The 17500-nt window shown below is 39.2% G+C and overlaps 3 protein-coding genes across 3 annotated transcripts in view; 2 read left to right on the forward strand and 1 right to left on the reverse strand.

The window, feature by feature from the left end:
* ehd4 (EH-domain containing 4) overlaps positions 1–17500 on the forward strand; it is a 223137-nt gene that overhangs the window by 150107 nt on the left and 55530 nt on the right. The window lies entirely within an intron of this gene.
* Positions 782–5334, reverse strand: LOC128375782 (tripartite motif-containing protein 16-like). The gene is made up of 2 exons (XM_053336200.1): positions 5137–5334; positions 782–2791 (listed from the first exon to the last, which is right to left on the reverse strand). Exons 1-2 carry the CDS (start codon positions 5332–5334, stop codon positions 1148–1150), a joined length of 1842 nt encoding a protein of 613 aa, XP_053192175.1. The 3' UTR covers positions 782–1147.
* On the forward strand, positions 15621–17240 carry LOC128375609 (stonustoxin subunit beta-like). Its single transcript, XM_053335999.1, has 3 exons — positions 15621–15726; positions 16036–16090; positions 16679–17240. The coding sequence occupies exons 1-3, from the start codon at positions 15706–15708 to the stop codon at positions 17233–17235; spliced, it is 633 nt and encodes a 210-aa protein (XP_053191974.1). The 5' UTR covers positions 15621–15705; the 3' UTR covers positions 17236–17240.

The following is a 17500-nucleotide window of genomic DNA, read 5'->3' on the forward strand; positions in this document are numbered from 1 at the left end:
GTGATGTAGTATGCAGTATTACAGTAAAAGTACTGCAGTATTATAGTGATGTAGTATGTAGTATTACAGTAAATGTACTGCAGTATTATGAGTGATGTAGTATGCAGTATTACAGTAAAAGTACTGCAGTATTATGAGTGATGTAGTATGTAGTATTACAGTAAAGTACTGCAGTATTATGAGTGATGTAGTATGCAGTATTACAGTAAAAGTACTGCAGTATTATGGGTGATGTAGTATTATTACAGTAAAAGTACTGCAGTATTATAGTGATGTAGTATGCAGTATTACAGTAAAAGTACTGCAGTATTATGAATGATGTAGTATGCAGTATTACAGTAAAAGTACTGCAGTATTATGGGTGATGTAGTATTATTACAGTAAAAGTACTGCAGTATTATAGTGATGTAGTATGCAGTATTACAGTAAAAGTACTGCAGTATTATAGTGATGTAGTATGCAGTATTACAGTAAAAGTACTGCAGTATTATAGTGATGTAGTATGCAGTATTACAGTAAAAGTACACAAGCTTTGAATGAGAAGAAAACACTTTGATCACTGTTGATAAAAATCATCTTTATTGATTATTGAAGCTTCAGATTGTTGACAGATCCAATCAGTAAAGTGTGATCAATGATTTCATGTTCAGATTGACTTCATCCACACAGTCAGTTAGTGTAACCCAGAATGTCAGCTATGTACAAGAACATCATTAATGATTATTATCATGATCATTACAGTTTGATTGAACATTTCTTTATGAATTTACAAAGTGATGAGAACAAAATATCTGTGATGAAGGAAGTTCTGCTGTTTTCTCTGTTTAAGAAACAACAGACACAAATACATCAATACAAACATGAAACTAACATTTAGAACAAAGAGAAGTTCACATTTTCATCTGAAGAAATGTCAGTGAAGGTTAAAAACATGGTGATGAGCAGTGAGAGCCTCCATGGATAAAAACACACAGGAAAAAGTCACATTTAAAGAAACTGAATATATCAACGACACATACATAAAGTGAAATAAAGGGTTGAATATCCCTATTAGCATGTCAGCTGATCTCTGAGCAGCTCAGAAACATGGAGACAAAAACATGAAGAATTACAACATCTGACACATGAAGTCTGAAATGACTTCTGTCTATTTCACTTTACACAACTCAGCTGTGGCTCCATAATAAAGCCTAAGTCCAGCATAGAGAGGCTGAGTGAATGTGGTCTGGACTCTGTGGAGGAGAGTCATGGTTTCAGAGACTCTGTAGAAGGACAGAATACCTGCTCTGTGATCCAGGTACACTCCGACTCTGGAGGAAACAGGAACTGAGATGCAAGTTTCAATGTTGTTGAAGAAAAATATATAACTCTTACCGTCATAAAATAAAGACCAAGATTTGCCATTATATCCAAATAGACATTTATTTCCTGATCTGCTGATGTTCTTGTATGCGACTGCTACATCACCTCCTCCTGCTCTCCACTCCACCTCCCAGTAACAACGTCCAGTCAGACTCTCTCTACTCAGAACCTGAAGACAGTCAGTGTATCTGTCTCTGTGTCTAGAATAAGACTGCCGTTGACTCATAAATTCAACTTTTCTGTTCCCCTCAGATAATACCAGCTGTGTGTTTACTGTGTTTGGATCCAGAGTGATTTCACGTGAATATTTTAAGAACTCAGCTCTGGTCTTGGGCTTTGGTTCTGACAGTAAAACTTTCACGTCAGTCACTGTCTGTAAGATGTTTGTCCATTTGTCCCTAAGGAGGTCCTGTAGTTTATCTCTGAGCTCTGACACAGCTGCTGTCACATCCTCAAAGCATCTCAGAGGACGGATATTGATGCTGGATGAGTCTGTAGGTTCACTGAGTTGTGACACTGAGGGGTAGTTGTGTAGAAACTGGTTGTGATCCTCTGTGTGTGAGAGCTGCTTCAGTTCAGCGTCTTTCCTCTTCAGCTCAGTGATCTCCTGCTGCAGCTTCTCCTGAAGCTCTTTGACTCGACTCTCTTCAGTTTCCTGCTGGGATCTGATCTGCTGCTTCACATCAGAGCTTCTTTTCTGGAGGAGACGGATCAGCTGAGTGAAGATCTTCTCACTGTCCTCCACTGCTTTATCAGCAGAGCGACTGACGGCCTCCACCTCCTGTTGAAGCAGCTTCACATCTTTCTCTCTGTCCTGGATTCTCTGCTGGATGTTTAGTCGACTCACCTCGAGCTCTCTCTGCCTCTCAGTCCTTTCTGCAGCAGCTGGGACTGTGTCGTGGCCTTTATGATCCTCCATAGTGCACAGATAACAGATACACTTCTTATCTGTACGGCAGAATATCTTCATCACCTCATCATGACGAGAGCAGATATTCTCCTCGAGCTTCTCCGAGGGCTCCACCAGCTTGTGTTTCTTTAATTTGGTTGATTCAAAGTGAGACTGGAGGTGATTCTCACAGTAAGAGATCAGACACTGCAGACAGGACTTGAAGGCTTTCAGCTTCCTCCCAGTGCAGACATCACAGGCCACGTCTTCAGGTCCAGCATAGCAGTGATCAGCAGGAGCAGCTTGGAGTCCAGTCTTCTTCAGCTGCTCCACTAAAGCTGCTAACAGGGTGTTTTTCTTCAGGACAGGCCTCGGTGTGAAGGCCTCTCTGCACTGAGGGCAGCTGTAGATCTTCCTCTGATCTTCTCCATCCCAGAATCCTTTAATACAGTTCATACAGTAGCTGTGTCCACAGGTAGTAGTCACCGGATCCTTCAGTAGATCCAGACAGATCGAACAAGAGAAGGTTTCTCGGTCCAGCTGATCTCTCTGCGCCATTTCAGCTCTCAGAGGCAACGACTGTCTTAGCTTCACTTGCTGATAAGTTTTAATAAGTTTGAACTTTGATCTGAACAACATCTGATTCAGTCATAAATGCAGCCTGACAGCTCTGTGCTCCATCACATGTTTTACAAACTGTAGATTTAAAGGGACAGAACAATGAAATATGACACCAGAGTGAAGCTTGTTGTGTTTAAAGAACAGGGACGGTTATCAAACTGTGTTTCCTCATTTACAGTGAAGTCTCAGTTAAAAGCTGCTCACCATATAAACAGTTTGAACACATTTGAAATCATTCAGCCTTTGGGTTTTGATACTTGGATCTGGTTATATTAACATGAGAAAAATAAGAGGTAAATTTTTTAATTACATATAGAGGATGTGTTTGGCTTCAGATCACATATTTGAAGATATTAAGAATCTGAAAGTTCAGAAATCCATCTATAGTAATAACCACTCATTGTTTATTTAAAATTGAGTATCTATTTATGCTTGCATGTAATTGAAATTTCTGTTACATTACTTTTTTACCAGGAACCTTTTCCATTACTATAGTTCCTCCTCAACGTGAGCAGGGTTGTCATAGCAACGCTGTGTTAAACTGCCGTGACTTAGTTTTCTACGCGACACAAACACATAACCAATGGAGGACATGGAGGCGATGGTGTACTTGCTGCTGTATGTGTCTTTCTGTCACACACAAAGCAAGAGAAGAGAAACAAATCGCTGTTCTTGTGTGGGACGGTTCATGACTCTTCCAGTGACTCTCTGACCAATTTAGTATCGCCTCAGCTCGCTTGGAACCTCAGCAGAGCAGAAACTAAAAAAGTAGCAGGTACCAGGTACTATCTCTGATGGAAATGCACAATAAATGAGTAGAGTCGAGTAGTGCCAGAACTGTAAAGTAGAAAAGCGCCATTAGTGGTCAAAAATTGCTCCTAAAAACTTGGAGTCAAGAGTCAGTTTTGTGACCCAGTTTATACACGAGCCATCCAGGATTTTATTTGTCAAAATGGAGAGCAACTGTCCATATGGGACTCAGTTGTTAGTTAGCTGAAAGAGAGATTCTTTAAAAAAAACCTTCTTGTGTCCATGTTATGTGGGGGAGAGGTGTATTTAATATTTTTGGGTGTCCCTTTTGTTCCAGGCAGCCGTCGGTCCACATGCATTTCTGTACAACATGAGAATCCATCAGCAGACCTTTACACACTGTTCATATTCTGACTCATAATACGTCTCTAATTCACATTCATAAACTCTCCATCAGTCTTTAATAAATGTCTGATGAATCCTTCTGTTTGATTAAACATTCATAATCACTATATTTTGGTCCAGGAGAACCTTTTTGTAGAATATGACACGTTTTAATGCTCATTTATGATTTCTATTTTTTAATAAACATAGGTCAAATTTGTACATTTACACATATAACTATGTGTATCAGCTGCACAGAAATTTAAAAAAGATAAATTTTATTTCCATGTTTTGTATACTGTGGGTCACATTAGGAAAAGTCTGGCTTAAAGAAATGTGTATGTGGTGTTTTTACAGCTATTAAATGTAAAAAAAAAGGGTTCAAAATTGACTCTAAACTGTATGAAAGGATTAAACCTGCTAGAAAACATGAAGCCTGGATTATGTCATTTATATTACTGTTGCTTATTGCATCTTCATTAGAAAACCTTTGCTTCACAGTGATTATTTAACTTTGACAAAAACTGTGATTATTATAATGATTATTATAATTACTATTATTATTATTATTGTTAGTAGTAGTAGTAGTAATAATCAACATCAGACAATAAGTGTTTTGAGAACAGGGGATTTATTTGAAGACAGGCATTCAGATTCTTTTTCACAGAGAATTACAGCAATAAAAAAGCATAATTTCAATTTTAAAGAAGTTAATACATGTTAATACAATACCCTTTCACCAGACAACAAGTATGAAAGACAGCATAGAACCGACCAACATATGACAACTTTAAATTTCCAAAATGTGTTCTTATACAATATGTATAATTAAGACATGTCAGAGGTGATGAAAAATAGGCAGTTCTTAGCTTTGCTGTTGGAGTTAGAGTACATGTATTTCACCACGCAGGAAAAAGACAATGAACTTCTTTGCATGTAGATCTTTTGAGGCCAGGCTCAAAAACTCAATTTTAGTTTGTCTAAGCATAAGTTTTTCTAACGCACATAATTTAGCCTTAATACCCAAGACCGAGGATATGATTTCCTCATTTTCATTGCAGTGACCCTTAATTTTAAACCCTGGGACTTGGCTGTTTGGGGCATAGGGTCACCCTAGTGTGATCAACTACCCAAAACCCTGCATAAAGAGCCTCTGTGAATTTTTTCTCAGAGTGTGGTGCCTCATACAGGAGGATCATATCCTCCAGATCAGGGCTGATGGCAAAGTACTGCAGGATGCCTTGGTCAGTGTCTAGAAACACTCCCACTCTGTTGCGGTAGGAGGAGATGGGGGACTTCACCTTGTCGTTGCAGGTATTATTGTGCATGAACGCACGCTCCACAATGCCCTCTAGACTCCAGGAGTAAGTGTTACGGCCAAATCTACACTCATTGCCTGTAGTTTTCCTTGGGATTATTTGATAAGACACTGCTATTCCAACCCCCTGAAGCCCATCCCACTCTATCTCCCAGTACTTCTTCCCAGTCAGAGGCTGTTCACACAGCAGCTCAGGGAAATTAAGGAATCTTTTAGGGTTGTCTGTTTTGACTTGCTTAACATCGCCCCTCTCCACTACTTTTTTGTCTGCAGACACCGTGAGGTCGGAGTTAGCAGTGTCAGGGTCCAGAGTAAGATCAACCCAATCTGATGGAAGGAGAAAAGAACAGATCAATCACAACACTCTTTACAAGTTAATGTGCTTAAACACAATATTCAACACATTTCTTTTAAATTTCATTTCTGTATCTGGTACCTTTCACATTATTTTTGCATGCTGAATTATGTCTTATTGTGTGTGTGTGTGTGTGTGTGTGTGTGTTAGAGGTGACTTACATGGTAGGAACTGTTCTCTTTGAGGGTGAATAGCACGGCACTCCGGTCCTCCTGCCACCTGCAGAAAGACAAAGTGAGAAAACAGTTGAGTGATTTGTGCACCAAACAAACCAAACTGCTTCCACACTTCATTATAACACAGAAGCATCATGACATTTACATCATCATCAGACCTACTGTACAGCCTCTCTCTCTATCTGTTCATCTAGTTTCACAGTTACAAATGTCTGAAAAAATACATTCAAATAATCTTCCAACCTCATTAGTTTACAAATCATCCAATGAATCTCAACTCATCAATACTGTGAATCATTCCTCTGCTCCCATGCATTACTGCACTATTTAATGACTCCCCCCCCTTTCTTACCTTTGCTGCCACTTTGCTCATTTTTCAACAAAGAAAATGTTGGTTTGTTCTTCAGTGAAACAACTTGAAGCTCTCACTACAAATCTCAGTGATGCAGTAGATTCAGATGGAGGTTGGCTCAAATATATACAGTAGGTCTCCCGTCCAACAGCTGAACTGTATTTCATCATACTGTGACTGAGTCATGTTACAGTTATACTTCCTCATTGACTTCTCAAACAAACACACCCATCAGATGCTGCCTCCGGACGGGGGGGGGGCTAAACAGATGCATGGAAACAGTGAATGTAGAAGAAAGTTGTTTGTTTTTTTTACATTTTTTGATGAAAAAGAATCTGGCCACATGATTTCTTACGTTTGTCCTGTTTTGACATCCCAGAAAAAATGAGTAACCAATAGTTGGGCAATCTAACCATTCTCTCCATTAGTGATCCTGTGCAGTTGGATACTGTAATGCTTTTTTATCATTAATATCATGTATAGGCCTCTTAATGAACTATTTATTGGACTTCTTCTGTGTTTTATCTTGTTATTTATGAGTATAAATATGTTGTGGTGCGAGCTGTCAAATGAATTGGCCTTCAAGGGATTAATAAAGTTGAATCTTTAATCTATTTCTTGGCCCAATCTTGACCCTTCAGCTTCTGATTCTTATTCTTAATTCATGTTTCAGCCTTCTTGATCTTGGCGATGTCTCTGAGCTCTTGACTCCTCGTACTTCTGGACACTGCAGACAGATTGCAGATCCTGAATATGGTGGCACTGGAGGATAATAGTTCCTGGTAGCTTCACGTTTCATTCTTCTCAAACCTTTTCATTTGAAAGCTGACAATGTCCTCTACAATACTCTATGGTTTGATTTCATACCTCATGCATTTTTATTCATCTATTTTGATATGCCTTATGACTTATTTCATCTGTCCATAAAATGTGTCTTCAGGTATTTCTTGGCCCTTCAGCTTGTGATTCTTATTCATTCTTATTAAACACCAAAACTAGCCTAATCTCATGATAGCCAACAGGTTTGGTATTTTATCAGTCTGGCCGTCCTACAAACAGTGATAACACCTGAGGGAAGTTTTAACTTCTTTTTTACTTAGCTAAGTTACAACTAGCTAGGTAACTTAGCTTTGGCTATCTTTAGGCTACTAGCTGAGCTGATAATGTTACTCAGTTCAAAAACTTAAGATTAAACTATGAAATAAACAGTGAATCTAAATGATGTAGATGTTTCATACACACATGCAGTGTCAGGTCACAGTGATAGTGGTCATGAATGATCAACAATCATCTCCCAGAAACTGTCTCATCAGTTTGTGGTTTATCTACAAAGGATAAATCACATTTGACAGGCAGCTAAATTCCTTCCCAGTCATTAACACGTGGTTATAGATGATGTAGTTCACTGATAGAAAAGGTGAAATTCAGGTCACATGAATCCAAATATACCACAATTAGGCCTACTAGTAAATAAGTTAGATGGACGTTGTGGTTCAAATCAAGCAGATCCATCCGTGTTGATTTTGGAGGCAAATGATGAAAGTTTAACCGGCCACTTTGAGTAGTAAACCGTTTTAAACTCATTGTGAAATTGCCATTGCATTTTGGGTTTTGAGGATTTTCCATCATGTAGGCGTAGTAATAGGCTAATGGTAGGTGGCTGCAATATTCATGTTCAGATTGAGTGCTAACGTAACAGACGGAATATCATCTTTTTAATTTTTGTTTCTTATGTTATGTATTTTGTTATAATATGTAGTAATTTCACCACCTCACTTGTGTTGTTGGTATTGGGAGTAGCCTACTGTATTAGGTTGTATTCTAGCGCCCTCTGCTGGCCATTAGCAGAAACTGCTTCATTTCCCGTCTCTCAGTCTGCATTTATCCTGACTGAGAGTTACGTATTCAAGGCAGCGCGATCATAAAGTGTGAATTTTAAGTTTGAATATGGAGAATGAGCACAACACCGCCATCTAGTGTCTCGAGATCGTAGTCGCAACAACCAAAAATAATTCCAGCAGTCGTGTTGCCAGGTTCGTTGACGAATGTGTCAATCGATCAGCCTGTACCATGATGAATCATACAGTACACTAATTTCGACCAATTCATTTTACAACAGTATTTAACGTCAGCCAGTCTTCAACTGGAAGTCTTTCTTTGAGTGGTGTGTAATCGATTAACTAGCTGGCTCCCAACTCAAAATGATTGCTTGTTTCTGTAGCCTGATCAGCGTGAGCAGAGCAGCAGCTTCCACAGCAGTGACAGTGAGGCTGAAGGCAGATGGAGAGATGGAGAGACTGAGGTTTGCACAAAGATAGCTGTCAGGCAGTGGTGTGGTGATAATGAATATAGAGATGGGTAAACTGATATATATACTGGCAAAATATAGTATGGTCATATAACCAGGCGCGGAGCCAGTGGCTCGTCACAGAGGGGTCGGGGAATTCTAGTGGGCCCTTATACACTATTGGCTGTATCGAGATGCAAGATGAGCTTCTTTTATAGAAAGAACCTACATCAGAGCCTTATCAGAAGGTCTGCCATTAAGTCACGTTTGCTTTTTACACAGAACCTAATGGAAACGGTTTATTGCCGTACCTCTGTGTGATTTTACACAGTGAGTCTGCTTTTCGGATTCATTCAGAGATGAGACAAGTTTGGAACCTTATAAGGATCCAAATGCTGCTGTGCAGTTAACACTTCACCTTAGATCTAATCTGCGGTAGGCTATCTGGCTTCTGTCCAAAGAGACTGAATAAATTTATCACCAAAAAGAAAAAGAAAAAACTTACTTTGAACCATAAAATATGGTTCCTGTCTGGTGCGATCTGCTCTGTTGAGCTTGTCGCGAGTTACAAATGGCTCCATCAAAAATAGAAATGCTGTGGATTGATAGCACTGGGACGCTGCTGGTGGAAACACTCTCATTAATTATAGAGGCACCTATTAGCTCCGGTAACCGCGGCGCAGCTGTAATGCGCCGCTGACGGACCCGGTGGAAATTGGGCTTTAGTCGTCAGAGTCCTGAAGTTCCACCAAAAGTGCAGTGGACCATCTCGCACATTCTCAGCTCCATAAGCGAAAGACATGAAATGTGAATTGCTGAACTAAGTAAAGGAAAATAAATCAAATCATATGTTATTAAATTGGCTAATTACTGTTGTTATCACACTAACTGATTACATTTGTAATGGAAAATGTATTTGAAAAACACATTTCACAACTTGTTGCTGTGTGTGACGACACCCAGATTGTGACAGTTACTATTTGTAAGTCTGTTCCTTCTGCAACCCAAACATGACCACTCCCTGAACATTTAAGAAAGAGGATGTTATCACATTGCCCGATTTTGTTAACTTGCTCAAATTTAGCTGATTTGGTAATTTTCTTATATCATGTGTCAGTAGCTACGTGGCTAGATGGTGTCTTCTGTTTTATTAGTGTTTGTTGCTGAAATACAATCGGGAGGCTGCACAGACAAAGTAAATAGCATCCGACAGAAGACACTGTGCAGCAGAGGTTGCGCTAGACTTTTTCGTTGCCTGTCATTTTGACTGACAGGGTCATAAAATTCCGCTTATAATCTATTTTTACCAGTCATTTTAAATGATAATAAAGACATAATTCAATTGCATTTAATTTAATTTGAATTAATATTCAACCCCAACAAGCTAGAGGTGCGCGGATGGCGGATTTAATCGCGGATATTAACGGATTGGGCGGATTTTGGTCATTCAAATGTAATTATTAATTGTAAACTATCATCTATGTAAAACAAAGTAAATAGCATCCGACATTAGACACTGTGCAGTGATAGCCTGTAGTGAAACGGCTGATCAATCAGTTGTGGTAATAAAGGGAAACAGAGACAGAAGGGCGGAACAGAAAGAACGTAGATATGAGGTGTGTTAATGAAGCACCATGGACAGCATGCTGCAGTGCTTTCTGAAACCAAGACACATTGATCAGATTCAGGGATGTTCTGCAGCAGAAGTTTCCATAAGCCCTCTAATTATCATCATGATGATCATCAATTCCACCTTCATCACTAACTACAGCTGTTCCCTCATTCAACTCATCCTCACCATCCTCTTCCCCTGTCTCCTCATTACCTTTCTCCTCGGAGCTAGCTGCACTTTCCTTGACTAACTTGACGAGAGCTATCAGCAACAAGACACTGGCTGGATGTGGAGGGTTGAGTTGGTCGGAAGAAGTTCGTGAGAGGAACACAAGAGGCCACAACATTCTTCCTCTGCTCTTGCTCTTTCCGCTATAGCGCACCTGCTGCGCCAGAGTCCGATTTTGGACTTTTCTTTTCCTTTTTTTTTTGGGTCCGTCATCAGTCTGGCGGTGGACCCCTTTGCAATCGTGGGCCCGGGGCGGCCGCACCCTCTGCCCCCCACTGGCTGCGCCATTGTGTAATGTACTCCCATTATCAGTTCAGTTCATCAGTTTCACTTTACTGTGTTAAGTGTGACAGAGGATAGCTTTCAAGTGTTTCATTTTATGATATATTTGTGTTTCAATTGTTTTACATTCACATTATTATTATTTCACATTTCATGCTCTTAACATTTAAGCTAAATATGTTAACATATTTGTTTGTGGCACTTTGCTCATATTTTATTGCATTTTATGTCATTCACATGTTGAGTCTGCATTTATCCTGACTGAGAGGTGTGTTGCAGAGATAAAAGAGCCTAAAAATAACGTTTTTGCTGTCTTTGGACTCATTTTAACTTTAACTTAACATAACACAGACTGCCCCAGTTACACTAAATCAAATCCAAACCATTCATTCCTTCTCCAATTTTTACCATTTTTAAACAATGTGTACAAGGGTAAACAGATGCATGGAAACAGTGAATGTAGAAGTAAGTTGGGTTTTTTGATGAAAAAGACTCTGGGCACAGTCCAGCCAATGCCACTGCATGTAAATGATTAACACTGATATGGTAATCATCTTTATGTTGTTAAAAGAACAAATTATACATAACAAATTAGAAGATTCAAGTGATGTGAAACTTTTAGATCCAGAAGACCCCATCTGGATGGACTCTGGCACTTTTGTGGAAAAGGAGGACGCATAGAAAGATGCAGTATAGAAACAACTGGAAGCAAACATCAGTCTTTTAAAATGTTGTGTTTCACTTGATTTGATGCCTTCAGTATATTCCATTTATCTGTTTATTTTATAAGAAGCGGGTTTTGTTTTCCACCTTTATTTTCTCTATTGCTACTTTTTCATCATGCAAGTCAAGCTATAATGTGTAAGATTTGGCCAGAACTTTAGTTTAAAACATTCCCAAAACAACTAAATTGACCAGGCGTCATCCTGTCGCCTCAGCTGATCTGACGCACCAGACTAACATGAGACATTTGGCTTCTTGACACAGATGGCATGATGTAGTTTCTATTTGACTGCAGATATGGCCGAAGAATGTTAAGAATGTGTAATGTGTATTGAACAGTGATACTGCATCTCCCGACATAAGGCACTGCGAATGAATTCTGCCTCGATATCTATCGGATTGTGAAGAAACGGATCATCCATGTCTGGCAGCTTGCTTCAGGTTGGAGGAGACAGGTAGAAAACCTGCCAGCGAGCTGGTTATGTTTAGAGAGTCAGTTACCATGGTGACTGACTCAGACTTTCAGTTACCTCTATTTCTGGAACGGATAACACAGAGTTTCCTCATCTCAGGGTTTACATACTCTGAGTTTTCCACATAACCTGCTTTCTGGAAAACCCAGCTGATCCAAATAGTAACTGGCTACAGACACAAACACACATCATCATCATCTCTCACTGAATATAGCATAAAACTGACAGTGAATCTGTGCTATGGCATTGGCAAGATATCAAAATGCTGCAGAGTCACCGGTAAACCACTAAGTTGCAACATAACTAATTACTTTCCAGGAACTGGTTTGACCATTTTGAAACACAGCAGTCAAATAGAAACTAAATCATGCCATCTGTGTCAAGAAGCCAAATGTCTAATGTTAGTCTGGTGCGTCAGATCGGCTGAGGCGACAGGATGACGCCTGGTCATTTTAGTTGTTTTGGGAATGTTTTAAACTAAAGTTCTGGCCAAATCTTACACATTATAGCTTGACTTGCATGATGAAAAAGTAGCAATAGAGAAAATAAAGGTGGAAAACAAAACCCGCTTCTTATAAAATAAACAGATAAATGGAATATACTGAAGGCATCAAATCAAGTGAAACACAACATTTTAAAAGACTGATGCTTGCTTCCAGTTGTTTCTATACTGCATCTTTCTATGCGTCCTCCTTTCCCACAAAAGTGCCAGAGTCCATCCAGATGGGTTCTTCTGGATCTAAAAGTTTCACATCACTTGAATCTTCTAATTTGTTATGTATAATTTGTTCTTTTAACAACATAAAGATGATTACCATATCAGTGTTAATCATTTACATGCAGTAGCATTGGCTGGACTGTGCCCAGAGTCTTTTTCATCAAAAAACCCAACTTACTTCTACATTCACTGTTTCCATGCATCTGTTTACCCTTGTACACATTGTTTAAAAATGGGGCAGTCTGTGTTATGTTAAGTTAAAGTTAAAATGAGTCCAAAGACAGCAAAAACGTTATTTTTAGGCTCTTTTATCTCTGCAACACACCTCTCAGTCAGGATAAATGCAGACTCAACATGTGAATGACATGAAATACAATAAAATATGAGCAAAGTGCCACAAACAAATATGTTAACATATTTAGCTTAAATATTAACAGCATGAAATGTGAAATAATAATAACGTGAATGTAAAACAACTGAAACACAAATATATCATAAAATGAAACACTTGAAAGCTATCCTCTGTCACACTTAACACAGTAAAGTGAAAATGAAAAATACATTTAGTGAACTGATAATGGGAGTACATTACATCATACACATACCTGTTAAAATGAGTTGTTTTTAGGCTCTTTTATCTCTGCAACACACCTAACATGAAACAACAAGCTCAAGTGTTGGTCCCACAAGCCAAAATGATGAAAACCAGCCACACAACGTTACAGGCTAAACGTGTTTAAGCTAGTTTTTTCAGCCTTAAAAACTCATCTCTACAGGTAAAAAGAACCACAGAGAATTACACAACTCATCTATAATAACAATATTAAGCATGAATACACTGCTGTGTGCACTTAATTGCGGGTTGCCAGGGGTGTCTGTTGTTCCGGTGCAGCTACTGTAGGCTGGCACTGGGTGAAATGGAGTTGTAAACAAGCAGAGCCGTGTTGGACTTACTAAAACCAGCGTTGTTTGCTCTCAAGTACAAATTTTCATCACAAAACTTCGAAGGTAAGACAGAATATCTGTTAGTCGCTGTAAATAAGTGGTTGTTTACCTTTGTATGCTGCTGGTTCACTGAGTTTTTAGTGCAATAATAGTGGTACTGTTGAACTCGCCAGGGTCTTAGCTTTCATATGAGATGCTATTTGTTTGTGTACCATGAAGTATCAAAACGGTAGCAATGGAAATGTGGAGAGTGGGTTGACTTTCTGACGCTGTTCGGATTTTGATATTTGATCATTAATATGCTTGGTGTTTGAGTTGTGTTTGGTGTGTGTAAAAATGACTTGTATGTGCTTGTAGCGGAGTTTCTCCTGTTTAATTTGATGTGCAGTATGACTGTATTGCTACATACTTAAGGCAGCGTTTTATGCCTTTTGCTGCGGAGAGTCTCAGGGTCTCCTAATTGGGGGTACCTTGGAGTTTAACAGGTTTAACTGCTACTCCCACTGCCGTTATAACCGTTACAACCAACGTTGCCAACGTTACATGTCCATACTATATTTTGCCAGGCAAACCGACTGCTGGAATTATTTTTGGTTGTTGCGACTACGATCTCGAGACACTAGATGGCGGTGTTGTGCTCATTCTCCATATTCAAACTTAAAATTCACACTTTGTGATCGCGCTGCCCTGAATACGTAACCCCCAGTCAGGATAAAGACAGACTGACGAGAGACGGGAAATGAAGCAGTGTCTGCTAATGGCCAGCAGAGGGCGCTAGAATACAACCTAATACAGTAGGCTACTCCCAATACCAACAACACAAGAATGGGGGATTTTTGGTGAAATTACTACATATTATACGCCTACATGATGGAAAATCCTCAAAACCCAAATTCAATGGCAATTTCACAATGAGTTTAAAACGGTTTACTACTCAAAGTTTTGAAACTCAAGGATTTGAACCACAACGTCCATCTAATTTGTTTACTAGTAGGCCTAATTGTGGTATATTTGGATTCATGTGACCTGACTTTCACCTTTTCTATCAATGAACTACATCATCTATAACCACATGTTAATGACTGGGAAGGAATTTAGCTGCCTTTGAACTGAGTAACATTATCAGCTCAGCTAGTAGCCTAAAGCTAAGTTACCTAGCTAGTTGTAACTTAGCTAAGTAAAAAAGTTGGACTGCTCTTAAAACTCATAAAACTTCCCTCAGGTGTTATCACTGTTTGTAGGACGACCAGACTGATAAAACACTAAATCTGTTGGCTATCATGAGATTAGGCTAGTTTTGGTGTTGAATAAGAATGAATAAGAATCACAAGCTGAAGGGCCAAGAAATACCTGAAGAAACATTTTATGGACAGATGAAATAAGTCATAAGGCATATCAAAATAGATGAATAAAAATGCATGAGGTATGAAATCAAACCATAGAGTATTGTAGAGAACATCGTCAGCTTTCAAATGAAAAGGTTTGAGAAGAATGAAACGTGAAGCTACCAGGAACTATTATCCTCCAGTGCCACCATATTCAGGATCTGCAACCTGTCTGCAGTGTCCAGAAGTACGAGGAGTCAAGAGCTCAGAGACATCGCCAAGATCAAGAAGGCTGAAACATGAACCACCGATGAATAAGAATCAGAAGCTGAAGGGTCAAGATTGGGCCAAGAAATAGATTAAAGATTCAAGACAACTTTATTAATCCCTTGAAGGCCAATTCATTTGACAGCTCGCACTACAACATATTTATACTCATAAATAACAAGTTAAAACACAGAAGAAGAGTGTGCAAAGTCTGCAGGCCCTAGTCCAATAAATAGTTCATTAAGAGGCCTATACATGATATAAATGATAAAAAAGCATTACAGTATCCAACTGCACAGGATCACTAATGGAGAGAATGGTTAGATTGCCCAACTATTGGTTACTCATTTTTTCTGAAATGTCAAAACAGGACAAACGTAAGAGATTTTGATTAATCCCCCCCAGCCCCCTCCGGAGGCAGCATCTGATGGGTGTGTTTGTTTGAGAAGTCAATGAGGAAGTATAACTGTAACATGACTCAGTCACAGTATGATGAAATACAGTTCAGCTCTTGGACGGGAGACCTACTGTATATATTTGAGCCAACCTCCATCTGAATCTACTGCATCACTGAGATTTGAAGTGAGAGCTTCAAGTTGTTTCACTGAAGAACAAACCAACATTTTCTTTGTTGAAAAATGAGCAAAGTGGCAGCAAAGGTAAGAAAGGGGGGGAAGTCATTAAATAGTGCAGTAATGCATGGGAGCAGAGGAATGATTCACAGTATTGATGAGTTGAGATTCATTGGATGATTTGTAAACTAATGAGGTTGGAAGATTATTTGAATGTATTTGTTCAGACATTTGTAACTGTGAAACTAGATGAACAGATAGAGAGAGAGGCTGTACAGTAGGTCTGATGATGATGTAAATGTCATGATGCTTCTGTGTTATAATGAAGTGTGGAAGCAGTTTGGTTTGTTTGGTGCACAAATCACTCAACTGTTTTCTCACTTTGTCTTTCTGCAGGTGGCAGGAGGACCGGGGGACTGTCTTCTCCCTCAAAGAGAACAATTCCTACCATGTAAGTCACCTCTAACACACACACAGACACACACACACACACACACACACACACACACACACACACACACACACACACACACACACACACACACACACACTGTGTGTTTGTAATGTTAAGTCGACGGGACTCTTCCATAAACCTTTAACAGAGACAGTCCTATCTCACTCCTGCTGTGAGCCCAAATACATAATACAATACATTATCAAACAAACAGAAAACAGGCAACAACCTCCTCTCTTCAGTCTCTTCAGGCAACCAAGAGCAACGTTTAAATGAAATACAGTTAATGCACATTCTGGCACTTTACATTAACTGCATCTGACATTTATTCGTCTCTGCTTATTGTTTAAACCTTCAATACCTTCACAGATACTTTGATTCAGTTTTATTGTACTTCTCTTGTGACACTGATTGTCTTTTCTGCTCAACAATGAAAAGAATGTGCAATGAATTAAATGAAATATTGTTAAGTGAATCTGAAAGATATTTAAACTATAGATTTTATGTGTGGAACATGATAAACTGTATATGAACGTTTATAAGAGTGGCGTGATTGATCTACCCGTTGTGCCTCTCTCCTATCAGACTGGACTGATCTGACTCTGGACCCTGATACAGCTTACTCCAAAATCAAGGTGTCTGAGAATGAAAAAGCAGTGATGCTGACCGATGAAACCCAAACTGATGATGTGAGCTCCAAAAGATTCCTCTACGTACCCCAGGTGCTGTGTAAGCAGCCTCTGACTGGGACGCACTACTGGGAGGTAGAGTGGGAAGGGCCGAAGGGGGCTGGGATTGCAGTATCCTATGCCTCAATTGCAAAGAACACTGCAGGTGATGAGTGTAGATTTGGATGTAACTGTAAATCCTGGAGGTTTCAGGATGGTGTGCACCGTGATTTCTTGTACAATGATTTGAAAACAATCATCTCCTCACACTTCAATGTAATAGGAGTGCTCCTAGATGTTGAGAAAGGTATCCTCAGGTTCTACAGTGTCACTGCTGATCGAGAGGAGATGAAATTCCTGTATGAGGCCCCAAAATTTCAGGCCACTGAGGCTCTTTATGCAGGGTTTTGGTTGAGTGAAGAGACCAAGCTGAGCATTCCCTCTCAGCAGGCCAAGAGTTGCCAGAGAACCTGATTCATGAGTATTTGATGAGCTTTCTTAAAATTGCACCTATGTTCAAATCTAGTTTTCTAGAGTTTTTCCCAGATCCTTCTGAGAGCTGTTGGAGGATTGTAACCTTAACCCTTCTAGAGAATTATGAGATTAAGGAATTACAAAGAATATGTTGACACATGGAAACATAGCTTTTCATTGCTATATAGAAAAAACCCAATGTACTCAATAAAAAATGTAATCATGTAATCAATAAAACCACAAATGTAAGAACCCAAACAAATTG

The sequence above is a fragment of the Scomber japonicus genome, chromosome 16, assembly GCF_027409825.1.
Source record: "Scomber japonicus isolate fScoJap1 chromosome 16, fScoJap1.pri, whole genome shotgun sequence".
NCBI lineage: Eukaryota > Metazoa > Chordata > Actinopteri > Scombriformes > Scombridae > Scomber > Scomber japonicus.